The sequence below is a fragment of the Thamnophis elegans genome, chromosome 12 (assembly GCF_009769535.1).
Source record: "Thamnophis elegans isolate rThaEle1 chromosome 12, rThaEle1.pri, whole genome shotgun sequence".
Classification (NCBI taxonomy): domain Eukaryota; kingdom Metazoa; phylum Chordata; class Lepidosauria; order Squamata; family Colubridae; genus Thamnophis; species Thamnophis elegans.
In genome coordinates this window covers 49730407-49756997 of record NC_045552.1, presented here as the reverse complement: position 1 = coordinate 49756997, position 26591 = coordinate 49730407, and the positions used below count along the sequence as shown (strand labels likewise).

Here is a 26591-nt window from a genome sequence, read left to right as displayed (position 1 = left end):
GAACTTGAGAAATGAATTTGATATAACTGGTCCATTCGTAGAATTTAGAATGTTACATGCTGTCAGTATCAATATTGTGGACAGATTTTTTTTTCATGTGGCAGACAATATATCATTGCTAGTAAGTTGAAGCTAAAGAGACTTGAAAATAATATTCTTTGCAATTTAATATAATGGTTGTGGTTTGATTTTATACATAAAATGCTTGGGTGAAATTGCTCATTTCTTGGGATAGATATTCACAGTTTTTATAGTGATGTTACCAGCAGTTTACACAGGTTACTGGAGCAGTTGTGGTTAAATATATCAAGATAATAAATGTAATTTAATTATAACACCATGTCATAATGATTAAGATGGTATTGAACCATTATATTGGAGCAATTTTTTTTCATTTGGTCTAGTTAAGTTTGTTTTTGAGACGTGCATCCAAGTTATGGACTCTTTTTTTGTTAGATGTAAAACATTGAAGGATCTGAATTGGCTGTGTTTTACTACGAAGAAACAGAATCACAGCTGTAAACAAACAGGATAGATAGAATCCTAACCATATTGTTTGAAATTCAGCCAGTTTCAATTTCCATCAGACTTTGCAGATGCAGGCAGGTACAAAGTTGAGAAATGAACGTTTTATATTTGTTTATGCTTTATGGCACCATACATGTAATTTATTTGAATTGCTTTATGAAATACTAGGCCCTAAAAGAGAAGGAGAATGAAGAACTTGATATTCAGTTGAAAGTATTTGATGAAAACAAAGAGGAAGATTCAATTGAAATGGCCCATCGTCTCAATGACATCAAAGTGGAAATAGAATATCCTTTTTTAAAAAATAATAATAATATATATACTGTTTTCCTTAGAACTGAATAGTAAAAGAAAATGAGAAAGCCTTGAAAACAGGGAAAGTTTTAATAAGGCTCAAGAAAAGGTACTGGTTTTGTAAATAAATTAGGAACGGTGATAATTATTTAGGATGTGTGGGTCAATTAAGAGTATTGTTAAATTAGTCACACATGAACTTATATTGATTTTTTTTTTCTTGGTAATAAAGAGATTATTGGATTTATATTAGTGTTTTTCAGGGGAACTAAAATGAGCCTTATGATTTTGTTTAAGTCACACTATAATTTTACAGTGTGTATTTATTTTCTTAATCATTTTAATACATATTAAAAACTTATAGAGCTAGAGGTATTGTTAATTTTGAACAATCCTCACATTGAAAAATGAATTAGCGGTAAGTACAAAGATCACTACATTTAACATTTAAACAACTCGAACTTAAATAATTGCGTTTAAAGCTTTACTTTTAACTCTTTGTTGTAGCAATAAATGGAGGTTTAAACTACGTGTCCCAGTTTAGGGTTCAAACATAGTGTCCGATATTTGGTAACACAGTAGAAGAATTTTCAAAACTCTTTCAGTGTTGAGTTTCAAAAAATGCAGCAATTATGATTTATAATATTCTGACATTTCCTTAATGGTCCTTTTACCGATGTGAATGAAGTTTACCACTTGCTCTATAACATGTTGAAAGAAACAGCATCAGAAAACTACTTTCTATCCATTTTACAGCATTTTTTACTCATTAGGAATGATTATTATGTACGGTAAGCCAGCTATTTTGCTTTTCATGTTTCAATGGCGCATCCCGTTGCTTAATTAAATGAGCATGTCATGTAGTAAGGGGAACGTGAATTCCCACCTTTGTTTTCAGGTTGAAACTATCAAAGAGACATTAGAAAATTAATTGCTAACACTTTCGAGCTGATTCCATTACAGAGCAAAAGATCCCACTGCATTTTGGTGGGAGATAAAACAGAACTTTAGTTTAAATCATCAGAAAAAATTTAGGCATGAGGTCTGCTTCAGCTTAAATTTGAATGATCTTGTTCCCGGATCGTTAGATAGATTGCATCAATTGTTCTCAACCTGTGGTTTATGGACTCCTGAGGGGCGACCATATTGTCACGGGAGGGGTCACCAAGGCTTGAGGAAATGTTATGTTTTAAGTCTTGAGGGTACACAGCAGTGGTGGGATTGAGCCAGTTCGCACCACTTCGGGAGAACCGGTTGGTAACTTTCTAAGCAATTTGGTGAACTGGTTGTTGGAAGAAATCATTAGGGCAGAGAACCAGTTGTTAAATTATTTGAATCCCACCACTGGTACACAGCCATTTTCCGTGGCTACAAAAGGTATTTAAAGGAAGTCCATGGTGAAGAAAAGATTGAGAACCACTGGATTACATGACTCTTTACCCCTTTCTTAATTGGACCTATGGATTCTTTATTACAACAACTGTAAACTGTAAAAACGACTGCCTTTTATTTTTCTCACCAGCCCTCAGTATTACAAGATAATAGAAGAATGTGTTACACAAATAGTGTTGCACTGTAGTGGTATGGATCCTGACTTCAAATATAGAGGAAGATTGGATGTAGACTTCACGCATCTTGTGGGTAAGTGCATCTTTTTAAATTATGTTCTCTCTCTCCCTCCCTCCCTCCCCCTCCCTCCCCCCTCTCTCTATCTCTATCTCTCTATCTCTGTCTAAATATATTTCTCTATCTATCTATCTATCTATCTATCTATCTATCTATCTATCTATCTATCTATCTATCTATCATCTATCATCTATCATCTATCTATCTATCATCTACCATCTATCTATCTATCTATCTATCTATCTATCTATCTATCTATCTATCTATCATCATCTATCTATCTATCTATCTATCTATCTATCTATCTATCTATCTATCTATCTATCTATCTATCTATCTATCTATCATCTACCATCTTTCTTTCTTTCTTTCTTTCTTTCTTTCTTTCTTTCTTTCTTTCCTTCTTTCTTTCTTTCTTCTATACATTCCTTTATAAAACAAATCTCAGGCTATTCAAGAACATTATTTTTTTTAACCCAGATTATTTTAAAATAATCTGGGTTAAAAAATAATGTTCTTGAATGATATCTCTGTATGACATTGTATATCTTCGATTTTTAAAATTGTAGTTATGTTAGGACCTATTATTTTCCTCCTTTCAGACAGCTGTGTGAACAAAGCAAAAGTTGAAGAAAGTGAGCAAAAGGCAGCTGATTTTTCCAAAAAGGTAGGCCCACAAACAATTCGTCATGTTGCAGCCTTTGAAAAACTTCCATTGTTATATTTCTACATGTATTTTTTTAAAGGTCTTCGGTTTCAGAATTGTGTTATTATGCTTATATCTGAAAGCAGCAAGACCTAAACATGATAAAAATACACTTAGACATAATTAGAGTTTATTGAAATCAAACTAATTATTTCAATTAATAATTGAAAGATCCCTCTGCAACCAGGCAGAACGTATCTTAGAAATTGGTAGATTTGGTGTGGTAGAAAAAGCTTTTGTCTGTCTCTGACAATTTGTCCTATCTTAGCTTAAAATCCTTAAATTGCTCTTCTGGGCAACACACTATCTCCATGGTAGTGGATCTGACTATTTGAGAGACCGCCTTCTGCCAATTACCTCCCTTCGTCCCATCAGATCGCATAGAGTAGGCCTCCTCCGAATTCCATCCGCCAGTCAGTGCCGACTGGCGACTACGCGGAGGAGAGCCTTCTCTGTTGCAGCTCCGACGCTTTGGAACGATCTCCCCGTGGAGATTCGCACCCTCACCACCGTCCAGACCTTCCGCACAGCCCTCAAGATCTGGCTATCCCGTCAGGCCTGGGGATAAGACCCTAACCTTGCCCCACCCGAATGTTGAATGAATGTTGTGTTTTATTGGTTTATTTTTTATTCACATTTTTTTTCTTGTGTTTTGTCTTGCACTCCCTTCCCATTAATTGTAAGCCGCCCTGAGTCCCCTCAGGGAAAAGGGCGGCCTATAAATGTCAAATAAATGAAAAAAAAAAAATTGGAAACAGCTTTATCCAATTCATCTCTAACATAAACATTCTTGTTTACCTCCATCCTAAATCTATGGACGGCCAGAGGTTCTAAGTTGACTCAAGAATTTTTAACTATCCCCTACTGGTGTTTCTCATCTCCAGCTAATCATTTGGCACAATTCCACATATATTAATTAGAGTTAAGAGTTAAGTAACACTTCCCATTGTTTCACCTAATAAAAAAATTATAATGGGAAAGAGCCTACTGTTACCTTGTAGGTATATAAAGGAAACTATCTCAAGGTACTTGAGAAAATGAACTTGAGAAATGAATTTGATATAACTGGTCCATTCGAAGAATTCAGAACATTACATGCTGTCAGTATCAATACTGTGAGCAGATTTCATGTGGCAGATAATATGCCACTGCTACCAAGTTGAAGCTAAAGAGACTTGAAAATAATATTCTTTGCAATTTAAGATAATAGTTGTGGTTTGATTTTATAAATAAAATGCTCGGGTAAAAGAGATTATTTAATTGCTCATTTCTTGAGATAGACATTCACAATTTTTATAGTGATGTTACCAGCAGTTTTACCAAGTAACATACTTGGAGAAGTTGTGATTGAATCTATCAAGATGGTTATAATGGGAAATGGGAAATAGTCTACTGTTATCTTATAAGTATATGAAGGAAACCATCTCAAGATAATTTATGCTGTGACTACCTTCCATTCCACCACACTGGTGTTATTTTAAGTAGTCCACAAAGCCAGACAGATTTCTTTTGCTCAAAACTTTCATTCTTGTGTAGCAATATTAAATTTGGACCAAGATGAATGACTATTTCTGTACTGGTGATCATTGCAGTTTGATGAAGAATTCTCAGCTCGGCAGGAAGCACAAGCTGAGCTTCAAATGCGTGAGGAGAAAATCCGACAACTTGAAGCTGAAATCCAACAGTTGCGAACCCAGGTATGACATAAATTAGTGGCATCTTTATCCCGCTGAAAGGACTTCTGGTTTAAAGGAGATAGGATGCTAATTGCTAAGTATAGCTGGGATGATAAAGGTTACCAATAGTGCTCAGTTTACATTTATTTAGTGCAGGGGTGTTAAGGGCCACGGGCTTAGGTGCTTAGAGCTGGCCTGTGTGGCCACCCTGGAAACAGAGAAGGACTGGCCCGTGTAGCCTCTGCCAGTGAAAACGGAGCTCAGAGGGCTGCAGGAGGCCGTTGCGGTCAAAAATGGAGCTAAGGGAACTACACGCCACCCGTCATTTTCACTGGCACAGGGCTGCAGGAGGCTGTCGTGGCCAAAAACAGAGCTCGGGGGTGGGTGGGTGTCCAACCTATTGCCCTCCCAAGCTCTGTTTTCGTTGGCAGAGGGCTACAAGAGGCCGTCACAGCCGAAAACGGACATTGAGCTGGCCACGCTCCCTTGACCCCACCGAGGTCCAAACACAACCCTGATGCGGCCCTCAATGAAATTGAGTTTGACACTCCTGGTTTAGTGATTGTTCAATTGTTTAGTGAAGCCCAACTCATTTAACAATTGCCTTGATAAGCAATGCAAATTCTCAACTGAGGTCAGGTCAAGAACTATCTGCATTTCATTGTTTCAACATAAGCACAAATGTACGTTTCTTCCACTCAGATGTAAATTCAAACGACAAAATGAAATTAAATGCAAGAATACTTTTAATTGGGTTTATTTAAAATCTGATTATTGCCTTAGTGCATGTAAATGCTTATCAAACATGCCTAGAATAACATAATGTTATTCATACCATTGATATTGAGGATTAAATACCAGTAGAGACTAAACATTGTTACGTAGAGGTGTATTTAAAGTTGAAGGGTTTAAAAGGAAGCAGAACAAATTTAATCTTTAATTGCAAATTTTATAGGCACTTTAAAAACAAAGAGTGAACATTTAGCTCTTTGATAATCTGTCATTGGAAGTTCATTTGTTCTGGTTGGTTTTATTCTAAAAAAAAGAATCCTAATGAATACATTTTCAATTTATGGAGTTGTTATGAGAGTATTGTCATATTGAAGAAAAAAGAAGGCACGGTGGTGTTTTGTTCAAGGCCTCGTAATGTCTTAGGAAATTGCTAAAAGCTTATGTTGGTTTACTTAACAGATTTCCCTCATGTAACCATTCTAGTAGAAATGACGATGATTAAGAATCAGAGCTAAGAGTAGGATCTTCATCCTAATTATACGGCGAACATAATTTTTTTTAAAAAATGATTTTCTGAGGTAGTGAATATTTAAATAAGGGAAGACTTAGGATGATTATTCAATTTCAGCCTATTGGCATCTTTTCTAACACTTCTATGAATACCACACAGATAAAAATATCCCGAAAACTCTTGAAATGTAGTTTTGTTAATGGACCTTTTTTTTCCCCTTGTTTTCAAATGGCGCTTTATTAATTCTCTTGATCTGTCCTAACTCTTACAAAAGTTACACGTGGCACTTGCTGCTTCTTGCTGTAATGAAGTGCTAAAAATATCTATTAAATAACTGAGCTGATTTGAAAATGATTCCCACCCACCCCCCTCTGACCATATTCTCATTTATTATGGATTTCCTCTCTGTGAAACATTTGAATAAAATGTAACAGAACCTAATTGGCTGAACTTGCATAAGGACTGGGAGACTCTGGGAGACACCAGAGTCCCTCTGGGGAATAGGGCGGCATATAAATGTAATAAACCTACATTTAGTAGGAGGAGACCTGTAAAAGTGAATATTGGTAGCTCAGGATTGAAATGAGGATTTCTTGGTGCTCTCTGAACTTTAGTGGTAGGATTCAATTTTTTTTTTTTACTACTGGTTCTGTGGGTGTGGCTTGGTGGGCGTGGCAGGGGGAGGTTACTGCAAAATCTCCATTCCCTCCCGATCAGCTGGGACTCGGGAGGCAGATAATAGATGGGGCGGAGCCAATCATTTCATTTCATTTATTAAATTTATAGGCCGCCCAATCCCGGAGGACTCCGGGCGGCTTACAATGAAAGAAGAAAAAAGAAAAGCAAAATAAGTAAAAAAAATAGTTTAAAATTAACAACACACATACGTTCTAATCGGGGCTGGACCTTAACACTAAGGTCAACAGCCCCAGGCCTGCCGGAACAGCCAGGTTTTAACGGCTTTCCTGAAGGCCATGAGAGTGGGTAAGGTCCGGACCTCTGGGGGTAGCTGATTCCACAGGGTCGGAGCAGCCACAGAGAAGGCTCTCCTCCGGGGGCCCGCCAGCCTGCTAGCCAATCAGATATTTACCGCTTCTCTGAACTACTCAAAATTTCCGCTACTGGTGCTCCAGAACTGGTCAGAACCTGCTGAATACCACCTCTGCTGAGCTTGGTTGTGTTCGTACAGATGTTTCCTTACCTAAACCTAGTAACGTCATCTAGTCTGACGATGTCACCTAGTTTGGTTAACGAAACGCCTGCAAGGAAACAACCAAAGCTCAGAGAGCACCAAGGACCCCTCATTTCAGAGCACTGATAATGTTACCTAGTTTGGTTAATTAAACGTCTGCCGGAAAACAAATGAGCTCAGAGAGCACCAAAGACCTCCCAGGATGAGAAAATTATCTGATTTGTCTTTGGTGCTCTCTGAGCTCAGTTGTTTTCTGGCAGCCATTTAAAAGAAAAAGATTTACGTGATATTAATAGCACATGGTTGACATGTTTTTATCTTCCTGTCTCCTTATTCCAAAACTTTTTTTTGTTTGTAGGGTTCGGCATCTTCAAGTGCTGGTGCTCCTCCTCCTCCTCCTCCACCACCCCCTCCTCCATTGCCATGTGTCCCTCCTCCTCCTCCTCCACTACCTGAAGGTGCAGCTCCTCCTTTACCTGGAGGGCTACCACCACCACCACCTCCTCCTCCTCCTCCTCCTATGTTTGGTGGTGCACCACTGCCCCCACCTCCTCCTTTTGGGGGGATACCTTCTGTAGTAACCGCGCCAGTGCTGCCTTTTGGGATGAAGCCAAAGAAGAAATACAACCCAGATGTAACTATGAAGAGAATCAACTGGGCCAAGGTATCTCTTTTCAAACCTCCTGAATGTTTTCCCTTTGTTTTTTTCTAATGTCAAACAGAATACAGATAGTCCTTGAGTTTATGATCGTTTGTTCAGCGATGGCTTAAAGGATGGCACTAAGCAAGTGAGTTAAGATAAGTCCTCAAAAGGTTCTGGCTGGGGCAGCATCCGGGCTCTTGGCAACCAGCTCACACTTGCCACTTACACTCACTGCTCACTCCAGCAGTTCAATTCTGAACAGCTCAAGGTTGACTCAAGCCTTCCATCCTTCCGAGATCAGTAAAATGAGAACCCAAATTATTGGGGGTACGATACTGACTCTAAACCACTTAGAAAGCACCTCCTTCCACCAGCCTCCCTGCACTTGCACACACATGAACATGGACACACTATTTCCCCTCCTTTCCTGGCCTCCCTATGGTCACCCACATACATAGACTTAACTTGGACTTTTTTTTTTTTGTTCTTCCTTCCCACATACTTGCATGTGGCCTGCGCTGAGCCTCCCAGGGTCTCGTCCACCCCCCCCCCTAATTCTGCAGCACCCCTAAACTCCTTATCTAGGACTCTTTCTGTTTTCCGGTAAACAACCCACAAAGGGAGGCAGTGGCTAAGGCACTGACCTTGTCAATCAGAAAGGTCAGCAGTTCGGCGGTTCAAATCTCTAGCATCATGAAATGGAGTGAGCTCCCGTTACTTGTCCCAGCTTCTGCCAACCTAGCAGTTCGAAAGCATGTAAAAATGCAAGTAGAAAAATAGGAACCACCTTTGGTGGGAAGGGAACAGCATTCTGTGGGCCTTCGGCATTGAGTCATGCCCGTCACATGAACACGGAGACGTCTTCGGACAATGCTGGCTCTTCGGCTTTGAAACGGAGATCAGCACTGCGGGAACGAGGGGAACCAACCCAAACAACCCACATGTCTTGTGGTTACAACAACAAACAGGATGATCTGGATTGCTGTTACTAAACAACACATGCACCATCATGCTTAATGATTTCATCACTTAATGATAGCAATCCTGGTCGCAATTGCCATCGTTAATTTGACGACAATCTGTAATGCCTTCATGCCAATGAAATAATTTCAAATACACAAAAGAAGCTAATTGTTTTTCTGTGAACCATTAAATGTATTACACTTTAATCCTTCTCAGTGGTTGGGGATATTCTCAAGAGATAATACTGAAGCTCTTACCTAGAGTTGTGACAGACATGGTCTGTTTTATATATCTCTATAAATATAATCTACCATTTCCCCTCTGGTGCGAAAGGTAACAGATTCAATAACATATTTTTAAAAAACTCATCATAAACCATTGTGGTCATAAACTAGTTTATAATATCATATTTAATAGAAAAAATGTTTCAGGCAGTCTAAAGTGGTCTGTTGGGGCAGGAGATGTAATTTTGGTTTTAATAATCTGGATTTCTCTGTGGGGTGAAAGTGGGGGATACCATAATACATTTTGCAGATGTTACATGTATATGGAGAATAAAATCCAAGAATAAAATAGATATTGGAAGGCATCTGGGTTTTTTGGGGAGGGCCTGTGTTCTTATTAATAATTTGCTGCTCTTCGCTCTGCTTGGATGATTTAAGTTGCATCTATAAATCAGTTTATTATTATGTATTCCGCTGTGGTAGATGAGCAGTAGGAAGCTCATAATATGTACACAATTATTATGTAAGTTGAGGACAGGAACCTCTGAAGATTATTCCATTCTAAGACGTGTTATTTATTATGAATGCAGATCACAACACAACACAATAAACAGTCCTCCACAATTTCTGCCCAGTTCTATAAACACTCCTTAATATTATTCTATTGGACATGAGCTGAAAAGTGTGTTTGGCTAGATCTTCATTTTTGCAACATAATGTCCAATATAGTAACCTAATTCCAATGGATTAGATTTTGAGAAGCGAATGGGAAGGACTATTTATTTATTTTACTTGTACTTCACATTTCTGGACTACCTTTCTCCCTCAGAAAGGGACTCTGGACTGTGTACAATAAAACTGTGAACAGTAAAACACTACATACATACATTTAAAAGGTTGTTGTTGTTAGTTGTGAAGTCGTGTCCAACCCATCGTCAACCCATGGACAACATTCCTCCAGGCCTTCCTGTCCTCTATCATCCTCTGGGGTCCATTTAAACTCACGTTGACTGCTTCAGTGACTCCATCCAGCCACCTCATTCTCTATCGTCCCCTCCTTCTTTTGCCCTCAATCTTTAGTAAATACTGTATTTCCCCAAAATAAGACACAGTCTTATTTTCTTTTGGCCCCTGAAATAAGCACTTGGCCTTATTTTTGGGGAGGTCATTATTTTTGAGGTGCCGGAGGTGACAAGGGTGGTCACCTTATGGCTGCTGCTGTGTTACAATATTTTCAGGGAGGGATTATTTTTTGGGGAAGGCTTATTTTAGCACATGCACTCAAAAGCCCAATTGGGCTTATTATCCGGGGAAGTCATATTTTTTTGGGAAACAGGATAGGTCCTGTTCAGCTTTCAAGGTCAGGCTTGATACCATCATATAGGTAATCCCAAATATTTCACTTGTCATCCAAGAAGTTTCTTCAGTTGAGAACTGAAGAATCTTCTTGAATGAGAAGCAAAATGTTTTCAGAGGGAAAAAAAAACTAAGAAAATCCATTTGCCTTTTGGAAAAAGCATATTTGGGACAAGGATGACTTGGATGATTGAGAATATCCATAGATATCAGCCAGGCGCAACATAAGATACTATCCTATTTTTATTGAAGCAGTTTTTACTATCATTTTTTGGGGGTGGCGGAAATCATGTTTTTGTTCCTTTTTAAAAAAATGCCTCGTTTCTCGTTTGATGGAGAAGATTGAAAACTCCAGTCTCTGCATAATTTGCTTTGATTGCAGGATGTACAGACATAATGATCTGCCACTGTCATGATTTGTAGAGGGTTAAGTGATTTAAATTGATAGTCTATAATTAGGTTCATTTTCATTGCAGGTTGAACCACATGAAATACAAGAACACTGTTTTTGGGTAAAAGCTAAGGATGAAAAATTTGAAAATCCGGATCTGTTTGCCAAATTGGCACTCACTTTTGCCACACAGATGAAGGGTAATTATTTCTCTTTTCTTGAATGGTAATAAATGGACATGTTGGTTGATAGTAATATTTGTATTAATGATGCCTTAGAGATCAGTGTGAAATATATAGATCAGCGTTTCTCAACCTTGCATTCGCTGGCTGGGGAATTCTGGGAGTTGAAGTCCAGACATCTTCAAGTTGACAAGGTTGAAATACACTGATATAGATAGATAGATAGATAGATAGATAGATAGATAGATAGATAGATAGATAGGACCATGAAATCTACATTTTAGATGTAGAAGATAACACAGAAGACAAAAAAGGAAATGGCATTAAAAAAAAATCATGCTATTTATGAGCTGGGAAGGAGGCAGTTGAAATAAAAGAGAAAACTGGAATCATTTTGATGGTTTTGATGTCGTAGGCCTAAAAAACAAACAAAATAGAATCACAGTGATTTAAACCAGGGTGGATAAAAATCAATGATTTTCTTTTCATTTAAATCAATTTAAAAATATCAGATTTTTTTTTGATTTTTTTAATCAAATTTATTTTAATAAAATGCTTTTGGAGTAACAATCTATCTAGATAGCTTTCCATTTAAGATACATTAATAATTTAGTTTATTCAGCATGAAGCTTAGTTATGTAGCCTGAGGCTGTATATTCTGCAATATTTACATTTTTGGTAAACTCATTCAATAGCAATAGCAATAGCAGTTAGACTTATATACCGCTTCACAGGGCTTTCAGCCCTCTCTAAGCAGTTTACAGAGTCAGCATATTGCCCCCAACAACAATCCGGGTCCTCATTTTACCCACCTCGGAAGGATGGAAGGCTGAGTCAACCCTGAGCTGGTGAGATTTGAACAGCCGAACTGCAGAACTGCAGTCAGCTGAAGTAGCCTGCAGTGCTGCATTTAACCACTGCGCCACCTCGGCTCTTGAAAACCAAGGTCTGCAAACTAAATAGGAAACCTTCATTTTGTGTGCAATTAATAATATTAAAGATTCTAACTACCAGCAAGAATGAGTCCTTACATTTAAAGAGCATCTGTCTTTTCAGATCCATCATGACAGTGGCTGTGAGCCTACTCACCTGCTGCCCAATTACCTGTCACTGCGCATCACCAGCCGTCCCTTTAAAGTGAATGGGACGGCCGGTGAGTCAAGAGCGGGTCAGAGGAGGAGCCGCTGCGGGACAGAGATGACAGTGGCTCTTTAAAAATTATGATTTAAATTGAGTTGATTTCAATCAAGCCTAGTGATTTAAATCATGATTTAAATCATCTTGATTTTAATTAAATCCACCCTGATTTAAACAGAGGGAGGCCATGGAGTAGAAAGGTTTCTTCCTAAGACACAAAGAATGAAGGACATATTGCATTCTCCCAAACCAGGATGAAACAGTTTTATATTAGCTAATGGAATAAAGCTATTATTTCCCAACTCTTGAATGGAAAACATTAAGTTCTTCCTTTGTTAACTCAGTTTATGTTTTCTCGACATAAAGAGATAGAAGATACAGACTTTAAAACCTTACAGAGTACTCTAAAATATGAAGTACGTATATACACTTATTCTAGCCTTTAGAAACAAGACACATTGTGTTTGTGTGTGTGTGTGTGTTTAAATAGCACAGCATAATAGCAGGAGCCTTGAATTTTCTTTCTTGCCCTAAAGCAAAATATTGGATGTTGCTATTAAGTTAGTTGCGGTGTAATTTTTCCAGGCAAGTTCAGTTAAAAACTCTTGTCTGGAAAGTAGTATATAGAACTGCTTTAGGCTTAGCCATTTGTTTGGTAGATGGTGATGATTTGTTATAGCTGTCCCAGCCCAAAAGACTCTGAGAGGCTTACAATATCCTAGTATCAAATTTATGATTAAAAACAACAACAACAACAACAGGGAAATAAACCCATATTTTAGATCACAGCTACATCTCAAGAACATTTTGGAAACCTGAGAAACTGGGCATCTTCTCTGGGGAGGATGCTGCTCCAGAGGATAGAGTAAGCATGTCCCCTCTATCCAGAGGTGAAATGCTACCGGTTCGGGTCAGGTCGCCTGAACCGGTAGTAAAAAAATGCTACCGGTTCACCCGAACTGGGAATTTAAAAATGCTAAAAAAAAAATTATGCTAAAAAAAAAGTTCCGATGATCGCGTGGCACAGCTGATTATTGTATTGCTGATCATCGGAGCATTTTTAAAAAACTTTTTAAAGCATTTTTTAACTACTGGTTTGCCTGAACTGGTAGTAAAAAAAAAGTGCTTTAAAAAAAGTAAAAAAAAAAGTCCCAATGATCAGCTGTACAACAGTCAGCTGTGCTGCACGATTTATATTTGCTAGAAAGCCAGAAATCCTGCTTTCTAATGAATCTAAATTGCACAGCACAGTTCTCTCTCCTCCTCCCCCCCCCGCTGTTCTACTTACCTTTGCAAACTCAGAAAAGGCTTCTTGGCACCTATGTTGCCCAGGCACATGTCGATCAAACCGGTAGCAGACTTCAAGGCATTTCACCCCTGCCTCCATCCCACACACAATTCACTGGAGAGGACTTGGAGCCCCCACTCTGCCTAGGCACAAGCCATGGGAAACAGGCGTCTGTTGAAGGGCTTTATGGGTGACCATCAGCGCCTTGAATTGTGCCTGGAAGCCAATAACAGCGACTGCAGCTAATGGAGGAGGGGTAACATATGGCCATTATATGGTTGCATTGCTGAATTTTGGACCCCAAAATAAATATTGAGAGAGAAAGTTGGGAGAGTTCCTGGTGTCTTCAATTCTCCAAGTGTGATCCACTCTCCGATTGCCACCAGATATAGTATTGATAAAGACAAATATCTTCACATTTCCCACCCCAGCCTTATTTCTTCTGTCTCATGACCATCCATCCAAAGCTCCTACTACCCAATTCTACTTGCAGCCTTTGAATTACGATCCAATCCATTTTATTTCACCCCCTCTTTGTTCCTGTTAATATAATATAAAAGGGACATTATTTATATTGACATTATTTGTCTCATTTTACAAAAGATGATTCAATTATCAACATGTTATGATAATCACCGTTTGATGCGTGTCGGCGTAAATAATTTAGGGGTGTGAAGATGATAGCTAAGCATCACAAGTTGTAAACGTTGAAGAATATGAAAGATGATTAGGGGACTGGAGGTTAAAACATATGAATAACAGTTGCAGGAACTGGGTATGTCTAGTTTGATGAAAAGAAGGACTAGGGGAGACATGATAGCAGTCTTCCAATATTTCAGGAGCTGCCACAAAGAAGAGGGAATCAAGCTATTCTCCAAAGCTCCCAAGGCAATGGGTGGAAAGGTGGAAACTAATCAAGGAGAGAAGAAAGGAGAAATTTCATGACAGTTAGAACAATTAATCAGTGGGACAAGTTGCCTCCAGAGGTTGTGGATGCTTCAACACTGGAAGTTTCTAAGAAAATGCCGGATATCCATTTGTCTGAAATGGTATAGGGTTTCCTGCCTAAGCAGGGGGTTGGACTAGAAAACCTCCAAGGTCCCTTCCAACTCTGTTATTCTATTCTATTCAACCCCAGCAGTTACGTATAAATGGAGAATGAACGGAATCTATTTTCTGTTGCTTGCTACGTAAAAGCACTTTGGAGTGATTCATCCAAAATTCATAACAAAAAAATAAAAATCAAACCCTGAATAAGTAGATAGGTCCCTTTGACTTTATGAGTGACGGGAGGATGGAGTTATCTGCTCTTCCAAAGTATCCTTTCAATCCATCATCTTCACAATTGTAAAGGCATTCCATCAGTGCCTACTGTGATAGATTTATCATCACACGAAGAGACCGAAATCTTCAGGAATCCAAATGCTGATGGATGATCAAAGTGAACCGTGGTTATGCAAATGCCCTAAACATGCTTTTAACTGCCTGAAACTGCTTAAATTGAAACCTGGCAAAAGGTACAGTGTGGGAACTCAAAAAACACGTGGTTTTCGAAAACAAAAACTGTCTCCAAAGTCCTTGCCTTTCTGCGTAACAGTGTTATATACTTACATGATTTGTAGGATTCACTTGAATGCTCATTTTTATTTTTGGTTTTAATTGTGTTGGAGTTTTGCTGTCTGTTGCATGCCTTGAAAATGCTCTTGGCGGCATACCTGTTTAGACTTCTTTAATCTAATGGAGAACTGGCAAATCCTTCGCCTGTTTTTCTTGTGCTGTCAAAGTGGAGGGGAAAAAAAAATATTGGATGGTTAATTTATTCTTAGTCCAGTCCTCAGCTACTGACGAATTTCCAAATACACTTAGACAATAGCGCTATTCTCTTTTTCTTTTCTCTCTTGTGGCACAATGGCAATCTACGGTATCGCTGACAAAATAGAGTAAGGTCTGGAAGGGATTTTGGAGGTCATCCAGTCCAACCTATTGCCCAGTACAAGCATCCATTTTCACAATAAATGCAATTTGCTGTTTTAAACGCTTCCAGAAAAGAAGAGTCCACAACCTCTGCATATTGGGTTCAAATAAGAAGATTCAGATTCTTTCTTTTTGAAGGCTGCCTTCATAATACCTAGTTTCAGAAACAATGGAGATATGTAAACCTTTCATATACAGCTACTGAAATAGAACGTAACATTCAAGGTGTCATCAGGGGTAGCAAAAATAGTGCATTTTCTTTCAGATCTCTTTGCTTTTAAATATATTTAAATATGAGGCACAAAGAAGTTTCTGCCTCAGAGTCCTTTGTGCTTTCTAAGCTTGGTTGTTTTCTTGAAGATGTTTCATTGCCAAACTTGGTGACAGCATCAGTGCTGGTAAGGGATGAGGTTTGCTCTTAGTTTATATTCTGGTGGCTTGCCCTTTCAATGTTGGTGGGAATGATGTTGGAGGTTTTTTGGTTGAGCTGTTGCTGTTAGCTTCTTTGGCTGTTACTTGATCGTGGTATTGTTTACTACGTGATTGAAGCTCTGATGTTAATCTTAATGTTAATCATCAATTAAGAAGTAAAGTATACCCCAATCAAGGAACTGATTAAATATAAAATGTCCAACATGATAAAGAGTCTTCACCCAAGTCTTGGTGAAGATCCAAGTTTTCACGGCTCTTCTAAACAACAGGAGCATGGAGGGTGGAATCCAAATCTCAGGGGAAACCTAGTTCCATAGAACAGGTGCTGCTATGAAGGAGGTCTCCTTCCAGGATCCTGAAAGATAACATTGTTTAATCGAAGGAAGCCAGAATTCACCATCTGTACAGGATCAAGTTGGTTGGCCAAAGTTATTGGAGACAAGAGGTCCCTCAACTAATCAAATTTAGGAGATGAACAGACTGAGCCTGAAGTGTGTCAAATTCATCACCAGTCTTGAGTCCCCTTGCACCCACGAGAGAACTAAAGTCCAGTCCACCTTGAATTCCGTTGATTCTTGTGTGCCACCTATTTCCTTTGACCATTAGTAGGGCAGATTCTTCGAGAGAGCATTAGCATGTAATAAATCAGTAGTCATTCGAACCACCTGATTTCTTGCGCCTGACAGTAAGCCCACTAAGTCAGGAGTGTCAAACTGAAGGTTTTTGGGTGCTTAGATCTGGCGTACGGAACCACCCTGAAAACAGCAGAGGACTTGCCCGTGGGCCTCTGCCAGTGAAAAAAGAGCTCAGGAGGGCTGTCTGCGGGCCCCCCCGAACTCCATTTTCGCTGGCAGAGGGCTAGTTATACAAACTAAAAACAAAACAAAAGGAGAAATGTTTCCCCTTTTGCATTTGAGCATCCAAGGTGGGACAGGAAAGAAGAAAGAGAAAGAGGAAAGACAAAGAAAATGAAGGAACGATGGGAAGAGAGCAAGGAAGGAAAAATAAGGAAAGAGGGGAAGGAAGAAGAAAGAATGAAGAGCGAAGGAAAGAAGGAAGGAAGGAAGGAGATTATAATGAGAATGAGGGAGGGACTGTGGGAAGTCCTGCCTTAGCACTTGGCCAACACAGTTGCCCCCAACATGAGTGACGTCAAGCTGCCCATTCCTATCCCGGCCCCCCGAGGTGAAACACAACCCTGATGCAGTCCTCAATTAAATCGAGTTTGACACCCCTGCACTAAGTCATATTTCAGAAGTGTTTTGAAAACTCTTCATCTTCCGTTTGGAATGTATGAATATGTTTGGCTGTTCATTAAAACTCCCCCCGCCCCATAAGATCCGTTTGTATCCGAGCAAAATATTTCAATACAATTTCTGAATGTAGCAATTCATTTGGGGAACATTCTAGATGAATATTGGCTCATGTCATTTTGATAGATAAAAAACTAATATCGCCAGACACTACATTGAATGCAAAGTAATCAAGCCTGTTGTCATAGTGTTTGTCTTATTTTTTTTAAAATAGGAATACAAATATTGTAAATAGATACATACTTAATTCTAGAGTTGTTTGAATGTTAAGGCAATTCCCGACAGTTCACACTGTTTTCCGTTAGAATAGATTGATTAGCTTCCTCTAACATGTTCAATCACCTCCTAATTCGCTGTCTAATATCATTTTGCCTAGATTGGGTAAAGATTCACTGAAACATAGTAATTAATTTTTTAAAAAAGCTTAAAATGTTATTTGTAATAGAATCAGCATAGTTGTCTGAGGGCGTTTCTATCATTTTCCCTGATAATGGCTGTCTGAGAAAAAATTTCTTAATAACTGGGTTTGGACAAATTGTGGAAAAATCTGTTTTAGCGTGTAATTTACTTACAAAATAGATTCATTTTTATCAGTAAGATTTGATTGTGTTAAACACATTTTTAGTTTCCCTTCAAAACAAAAACAGGTGAAATGTAGTGTGTATATTCTAGTTTGCTTTAAAAAAAACATTCTATGGAGGATATTTGTGCTCAAAAACACATCATTTGCATATAATTGAGAGCTATAATTTGTCAAATGTCTCAAGGATATTTTGTTGAATGTTATCAAGCAGTTGTTTCTCTTCCATTGGTTCTAATTCTGCCCACAAAGACATGTACACTTTCTATTAATAAGTAAATAACTACAAGACAGTGTATGTTTTAAACCTTGTCTTGTGTGATTGATATTCTTGGGAAAACTTCCAGATAAAATCGACTCTGGTAAATAGACAGAATTTGGGAACCAAAGGATTATATTTAAATAGGAAGTGAGAAAGTGATGGGAACTGAATTATATTTGGTCTTATTAATATTAATTGTGTAGCAGTCAATAAAAGTTACATTATGACCTTACAAACCACAATGCTATTTAACCTTTTCAGTAATAACCTTGTGAAATGTCACAGTCTATGTTATTGCACCGCATTGAAAGAATATTGAATAAATGTAAACTCTTCTTTAAGGTTACTTTGAAAGGTGGAAGTTGACAGAAATTAACTATGTTGCTAAATTTTTGGTTTTCCACTGTTTTATGTTTTTTTAGAAGTTGTTCAGTGGTTAGGTTGTTTTAGCAGGAGACTGTCAGTTATAAATTTTTAAGAGGACTAATCATTTTTGCATTGATTATTATATTCTGTTTGTTCTCATTGATCAAGGTATTTTATGCGCATAAGACAATGAACAATTGTTATTCTACTAAAAATCAATTTCTTGAATATCTTGGATAACATGCTCTGTTTCATATATCATGATGAATCATGGCGGGTAATAGTTAATTACCAAGCTGTTCCATAAATGGAAAAGAATATGTTTGAGAAATCTCTACTAATGTTAAGAATAATTTTTGCCATAGGTAGGTAGGTGGTAGGTAGGTAGGTAGGTAGGTAGGTAGGTAGGTAGGTAGGTAGGTAGGTAGGTAGGTAGATAGATAGATAGATAGATAGATAGATAGATAGATAGATAGATAGATAGATTGATTGATTCTAGAAAAGCCAACTGATTAATGGAAGGTATACCTTAAGCTGGTGTCATTAACCATCAATAAAAAATGATATATGACATTTGATCAAAGAAGTATAACAGGTAGAGTTGTTAGAAATATATTAAAATTGTGTATGTGTGTACACATTCACCCAATCCCCCACATTCATACACACATGCATTTTATATACAACTGTTTTTGTGTGTATGCACATGTATGTGTATAGTGTTAATCATATATTAATAACAAATATTAATCAAATGTATGCACCATACACACACACACACACACACTACATTTGAAGAATAAAGAAATAATAAATATATTCTCAATTGTTTGGCATAAATGATCAGGATATAACAGTTATGGAGGTTGATCAGTTCAGTAGATTAGACCTAGCCATAATTTTACTTAAAATAAACACATTTGACAAGTTAATGTCATTTAATCTGTTTCTCACACATTAAATATATAAAGTAAGCTAAAGTTACATTTGAGTTAAGCTTAATTCCTGGCGAGTCACATAGAATCATCCATGCTGTTTTCCTAACAGGACCAGCTGGAGTTTTTTGTCTAGTTTTATTAGGACAGCAAAATAACATTAACATTAATAACGTTAAATTAAAGTGACCACCTGTTATTCTTTTCGTTTGGGTCAACAGTATGATCCAAAATAGTTCCTCTTTAGCACCATTTCCAACTTTTTACATTGTAATCCAAATATAAAACTTTATTTAAAGATTTACATTAGTTCCGTCTCACCTTGCTAAGGGAGCGATAATAGTAGCACTCCAAAGAATTTTTTGTTTTATGGATGAATAAAAGTTACTAATCAGTGTATAATTTACCCGACACAAATTCTAAAACAATATTATTGCCTTAAAAAAAAAATACTTGCTGCCACTTGTTCCTCTTCACTTAATCTGTCAGAAAGTGGAAGAGTATTCACACTTGTGACTAGTGAATTTTAAAACAAACAAACATAAATCAAAGTCTTTTTGGTTTTGCCTATTTCTGCAACAATAAATCTCTACTTAGTTTACCTGTTTGATGTCCGGCTTTTGACACCTTTCAAAATAATTGGTCATATCTGTCTGTCCAGATCCAAGATAGTGAAATTGATTTAGGATTCAGGGATTTGCATGCAACAGCTTTTTGATTCCAAATATCTTATGGATGAAAAAGTTTCAGTGTTTGTCTTCAAAATGAGAGAGAGAGAGAGAGAGAGAGAGGGAAAGTCCTGGAGTTAATGCAAGGATCTTCCATCCCATCAAGAGCAAACAAAGCATCACTCTTCCTTGCATGGATAGAGTGCTCTCTGATTTACATTGAAAGCCACAAGAGGGCACAGATGTGAACACGGCTGGCTCTGAAGTTGCAAATGGATGTTAATCACAAGGGCGATACGCTTGCTGTGATGCAGTCACTGACTTGGGAATTTGAAGTCTCTAAAGGTGATTGATGGGTAGAGAAGGATAAATAAGCATCAGAGTCATCTGAGTTTCAAACTGCAGATGGCTCTCTTGATCTTCTTGATGGGTCACGCTTGGTATCTCCAACTTGAATTTTCCTTTCTCTTCTTCCTTGATGCCTGTGAATGGCAGGCAGGTAACAATGGGCTAAGTGGGAAGTTAATTTACGTCTGGGGAATAAGAGCTTGAAGCAAACGCCAGATACGAATTCCCCAAGAGGGAAAATGTTAACTAGATGAGGATCTGGGTTGCCAATGAGAAATGAGAATATGAATGATGACCAAAGTGGCCTCTGTTTGTGACTTTAATACATTGTTGGTAAGTTAGGGATATAGTGCTGGTTTCTGCCTTTATGTTAAAACAACACATTTGGGTGACAAATCATGAAAGTGAGAGATAGAGGTCAGACGATTTTTAAAATTGCACATTAGACTTTGTCTCAAAATATATATAGAATAACTTTTTCTTATTAAGTTATAAATAAATCTGCTATTAATTCCAGTTGGGAATGTCTAAACATTTATGTTTAGTTTATTTGTGTAGAATAGAATAGAATAGAGTAGAGTAGAATAGAATAGAATAGAATAGAACAGAACAGAGTAGAATAGAATAACAGTTGGAAGGGACCTTGGAGGTCTCTTAGTCCAACCCTACAGGAAACCCTACACCACTTCAGGCAAATGATTATCCAACATCTTCTTAAAAACTTCCAGTGTTGGAGCATTCACAACTTCGGGAGGCAAGCTGTTCCACTGATTAATTGTTCTAACAGTCAGGAATTTTTTCCTCAGTTCTAAGTTGCTTCTCTCCTTGATTAGTTTCCACTCATTGCTTCTTGTCCTGCCTTCAGGTGTTTTGGAGAAAAGCTTGACTCCTTCTTCTTTGTGGCAGCCCCTGAGATAGTGGAAGACTGCTATCATGTCTCCTCTAGTCCTTCTTTTCATCAAACTAGACATACCCAGTTCCTGCAGCCATTCTTCATGTTTTAGTCTCCAGTCCCCTGATCATCTTTGTTCTTCTTCTCTGCACTCTTTCTAGAATCTCCACATCTTTTTTACATCGTGGCGACCAAAACTGAATGCAGTAATTGTAGTTATTGTAAGGATCTTATGTAGCCCCTAAATATACTTAGATATATCTATTTGCCAATTTCAGGTGTACCCCACGGAAAGTGGGGTACACCTGAAATTGGCTGGAATTCTATGTGCTCCATGCTGATTTACACTTTTCTAATTATGCCTCTGCATTCTTTTTACAAATGTAATTTCATTAATGATTTTTTAAAAGATAAAAATGAACTAATGTAATAGTTACTAATATAACTGATATAACTAATATAAAGTGAGGGAAAGAAAGGGGGGGAAGCTAAAAGTGGAAGATAGGAAAAAAATAAAAGAAAAATAAAGAAAAACTACGTAGTATTTTTCAATCTTTTTGCAGCAGTTATAAAAACCATTATAAAATTACACCTTACACTTCAGTTACATTCTATTCTGTATAATCATCAAAACTTCAAACCATTTTTTTTCCTGCTTCCTGCTTCTATAAGAGGTTTCCAGTCACCAGTAAATATAGGCATTGTCTCTTCTCTAATCAAGTTAATTTAGCAATTTCAACAAGGTGCTATGCCATTGGTTCTTCTTATGATTTTACTTTATATTCTCCCATGGACAAAATTCTAGTATTTAACAATAAGTTAGCCATTTGTGTTTACATATTATTCCTCATCTATAAAATGCTTCTTGCGGTTAGAATTACACAGACAGCCTGGATTTGTGTCTATTCTATATTCCCAGTATGGCACATCTAACATGTGGATTTTTAAAATCCACATTTACCTTGATTTTTATCATGCTACAAATATCAATGGCACCCAAATCTCGGGTCATGTCCTTCTAACTCCAAAAAACCTTCTATTTCTCAATGACGCCCACTCTTTCTACCAAACCAAATTGCAAGCTGCACAATTTCAAGTCAGGTAAATTCGATCTTTTGTATCCTGTAACATCTTACATTTAACCCGTGCCCTTTTTCCCAGCTGCACACATTGTAGGTACATCCTTGTGCCACTGTTTAAATGCTGCATCAGTTGTCAAAAACATTGTTCTAGGCAAAACATCATTTTTAATCACAGACATTCTGCCCGGCAACGACAGTTGTAGTTTATCCCACCTTGACGTATATTTTTTAAACTTTATTCCGTGTCTTAATATAGTTACTTCGAAATAGCATCAAGTTCATATTTGTCATAGGGATACCCAGATATTTTATTTTCTTCTCGGTGTTAAGACCTGCTTTACTCATCCATTCGGTTTGATCTTCCATCTGCATATTTTTGTGTTAACATCTTCATCTTCTGTTTATTAGTCATCTGACCTACCAATGCACCAAATTTCTTTAATTTGCCCATTAATATTTCAGCCTTTTAGAGGGGACTTCTAAAACCAACACCCAAGTCATCTGCAAAAGCACTGAACTTTTAAATCTCTTTTCAAAATCTTTAATGCCATAATCCTCTCATCCTGTCTTATATCTCTGATCAATATTTGAATAGAATGGAATGGAATAGAATGGAATGGAATAGAATGGAATAGAATGGAATAGAATGGAATAGAATGGAATAGAATGGAATAGAATGGAATAGAATGGAATAGAATGGAATTCTTTCTTGGCCAAGTGTGATCGGACACAGAAGGAATTTGTCTTTGGTGCAGATGATCTCAGTGTACATAAAAAGACAAGATATATTTGTCAAGACTCATAAGGTAGGTTATAGGTTATAGGTTTATTTCATTTATATGCCGCCCTATTCCCCGGAGGGACTCAGGGCGGCTAACAAACCCAGGGGAGGGGGTAATACAAACAAGTCAAAAACAACAAACAGGATACAAAGAAAATTTAAAAACAATCAACAGTCACACAATTTAAAAACAATCAACAGTCACACAATTCGAGAGGGAAGGGAACTCATCAACCCCAGGCCTGCCGGAACAGCCAGGTTTTAACGGCTTTATGGAAAGCCTGAAGGGAAGTGAGGGTCCGGATCTCCACGGGGGAGTTCGTTCCAAAGGGCCGGAGCAGCCACAGAGAAGGCCCTCCTCCGGGTGGTCGCCAATCGACATTGGCCGGTAGATGGAATCCGGAGGAGGCCTAATCTGTGGGATCTGATGGGTCTTTGGGAGGTAATTGGCAGCAGGCGGTCTCTCAAGTACCCAGGTACAACACTTAATGATAGTCAAAGGGTACAAATGAGCAATCAGGAAACAATATCAATATAAATCTTAAGGATACAATCTGCAGTCATAAGGGGGAGGATATGGGTGCAATACTGCAGTCATAAGGGGGAGGATATGGGTGATAGGAACAATGAGAAGACTAATAGTATTAGTAATGTAGCCTTAGTGAATAGTTTGACAGTGTTGAGGGAATTATTTGTTTATCAAGAGTTTGGGGGAAAAAACTGTTCTTGTGTCTATTGTCTTGGTGTGCTGTCTATTGCGTCGTTTTGTCTATTGCATCGTTTTGAGGGTAGGAGTTGAAGCAATTTAGGATGTGAGGGGTCTGTAGAGAGCCAAGGTGGCGCAGTGGTTAAATGCAGCACTGCAGGCTACTGCTAGATCAGCAGGTCAGCGGTTCAAATCTCACCGGCTCAGGGTTGACTCAGCCTTCCATCCTTCCGAGGTGGGTAAAATGAGGACCCAGATTGTTGGGGGCAATATGCTGACTCTCTGTAAACCGCTTAGAGAGGCCTGAAAGGCCTATGAAGCGGTATATAAGTCTACTACTGCTACTGCTGTAAATATTTTCAAAGCCTTCTTTTTGACTCATGCAGTGTACAGGTCCTCAATGGAAGGCAGGTTGGTAGCCATGGTTTTTTCTGCAGTTCTAATTATCCGTTGAAATCTGTGTCTGTCTTGTTGGGTTGCAGAGCCAAACCAGGCAGTTATGGAGGTGAAGATGACAGACTCAATCCTTCCTCTGTAGAACTGAATCAGCAGCTCCTTGGGCCGTTTGAGCTTCCTGAGTTGGCGCAGAAGGAACATTCTTTGTTGTGCTTTTTTGATGACGTTTTTGATGTTAGGTTTTTGAACCTAAAATAATTTTTGAAGAACCAAAACAAATAAATAAATAAATAAGATTGGGGTACAGTGGGCACCTCAAACATCATCTTCCTTTTTGTATCGCATAGAGCTTTGTTGGATAGCTGTTAAAAATCATTTCTATTTTCTATAGATCGATCTTAACCCATTTTGCAAAGTTCAAAATTCAAACAATACGTCTTGCACTCTTTGTTCTTTCAGCCCTATCTGATGGGCTTCTTAATTGGAAGCAAGGCCCACTGATTTTCAGTTTTTCTTGCTGCCAAGAACTTTTTTTTTTTTTGCAAAAGAGTGCAGATTGGATCGTCTCTTCGTCCACTTCCCTCCAACTTTTTTATTACCCTATTTTATTTAAGATTTAAATCTCTTAAGAGGTGTGAAGACATTGCCATAGAACAGAACCGATCTCTAGATGTCGAAACCTATTCTCGCTGAGCTTCTCGCGTGTATTTTCCCCCCTCCCCGTTAGAAGGATATGGGTTCCAAATTGATCTTAAGAATGATAGATGTGGGGGTTTTTTTCCACTGCAGCTGGGCTATTGTGGAAGACGTTGGGCTGTGTGGGCCTCCCAGGAATTGCTTGAACGTTGTCTCTTTTGTGCAAAGTTTGAAAAGCTGGTGGGCAAACACTACTGCCTTGAGCGCACCTGCTTCTGTTGTAGGGGGATGTGGGTCTATTGGACGGAGAGCGCATCAGTTGCCATTTCATTCAACCTCACACAAAAGAAGTCCATAAGGAGCAACATTCTACTGACGCCCAGCCACAAAACCATGCTTGCAGCCATAGTGAGGCTTGTAAACACTGAGTTCCCCTTTTGTTCCACAGGCAGCAGTTGGAAAACAGCCACCGGAGAAGTTTTTCCCTCTGTCTCTAACATCATCGCAAAATAGGCTACACATTCATTAAGTCTTTCCAGGGAAGCTTTTTTTTTAAAAAAAAAAATTCTTTGCATTCTAAAAAAAAATCTGCAGGACCAGTTTCCGCTTCCGAATATCCAGTTTGTTAAGCAATGGTTGGCTTTACATTTTAGCATGACATATTGTTTTCCTTCTGGTAAAATAAACCAGAGGTGCCTAAACTGAATTCCAGGGGCCATATGCTATCCTGAAAACTTGGTGTTTGCTTTCCTTCCAGACCAGTGGTGGGTTTCAAATTTTTTTAGAACTTCTTCTGTAGGTGTGGCCTGCTTTGTGGGAGTGGCTTGCTGGCCACGTGACTGGGTGGGAGTGGCTTGCTGGCCATGTGACTGGGTGGGCGTGGCCAACTTATAAAATGTGGTGAAACTCACTTAAAAACGCTCTTGCTTAGCAACCAAAATGTTGGCTCAGAAACGCTGGCATTTGAAGCACGCAAGTCTTAAAGTTGTCAAGTTACAAGACCCTTGCACCCTTAACCCTTTAGAAAAAAAACGCCAGAGGTGTTCAAACATGACAGCTTTAAGACGTGTAGACTTCAACTCCCATAATTCCTCCTTTCGCTCTTTGTCTTGATGATGTGCGGATGGGCAGGGGGAGGGAGCTGGAACTGGTTCTAAAGAGCACTGTAGATTTGTGGAACCTCTTCTATAGAAGAGGTTAGAACTGGCAGGAACCCACCCCAGTTCTAGACCTTCAAAATGGATCCCCAAATATCCATGTTGAATATAAAGGATTAGATATTATTTAGACAAGTTATGGCATCCACAAACTTATAAGAGACATGGTGGCTCAGTGTCTAAGACACTGAGTTTCTTGATCAGAAGGTGGGCAGATCAGTGTTTGAATCCATAGCTCCACGTAACTGAGTGAGCTCCTGTTACTTGTCCCAGCTTCTGCCAACCTAGCAGTTCGAAAGCACGTTAAAAATGCAAATAGAAAAATAGGAACCACCTTTGGTGGGAAGGTAACAGTGTTCTGTACTCCTTTGGGGTTTAGTCATGTCGACCACATGACCAGGGAGTCATCATTGGACAATGCTAGCTGTTTGGCTTTGAAACAGAGATGAGCACCGCCCCCTAGAGTCAGGAACGACTAGCACATATGTGCGAGGGGAACCTTTACTTTTATAACTTCCATTAAGTTTAATAGTAATGAAATGAAAAGAAACACACCTTTTTCCTGTTGTCCAAATAAATATTTTTTTTAGTGTGTATGTGTGTGTGTCTAGAGG

At 38.4% G+C, this 26591-nt stretch overlaps 1 protein-coding gene across 2 annotated transcripts in view; it reads left to right on the top strand.

Moving 5' to 3' along the window:
* The window catches only part of DIAPH2 (diaphanous related formin 2), a 339263-nt gene that overhangs the window by 81672 nt on the left and 231000 nt on the right, over window positions 1–26591 (top strand). For both annotated transcript variants that reach the window (XM_032227728.1, XM_032227726.1), the window contains 7 exons: window positions 697–815; window positions 1497–1613; window positions 2345–2463; window positions 3051–3115; window positions 4747–4851; window positions 7624–7929; window positions 10928–11042. In XM_032227728.1, coding sequence (XP_032083619.1) covers window positions 697–815; window positions 1497–1613; window positions 2345–2463; window positions 3051–3115; window positions 4747–4851; window positions 7624–7929; window positions 10928–11042 — 946 coding nt within the window. The remainder of the gene's footprint in view (window positions 1–696; window positions 816–1496; window positions 1614–2344; window positions 2464–3050; window positions 3116–4746; window positions 4852–7623; window positions 7930–10927; window positions 11043–26591) is intronic.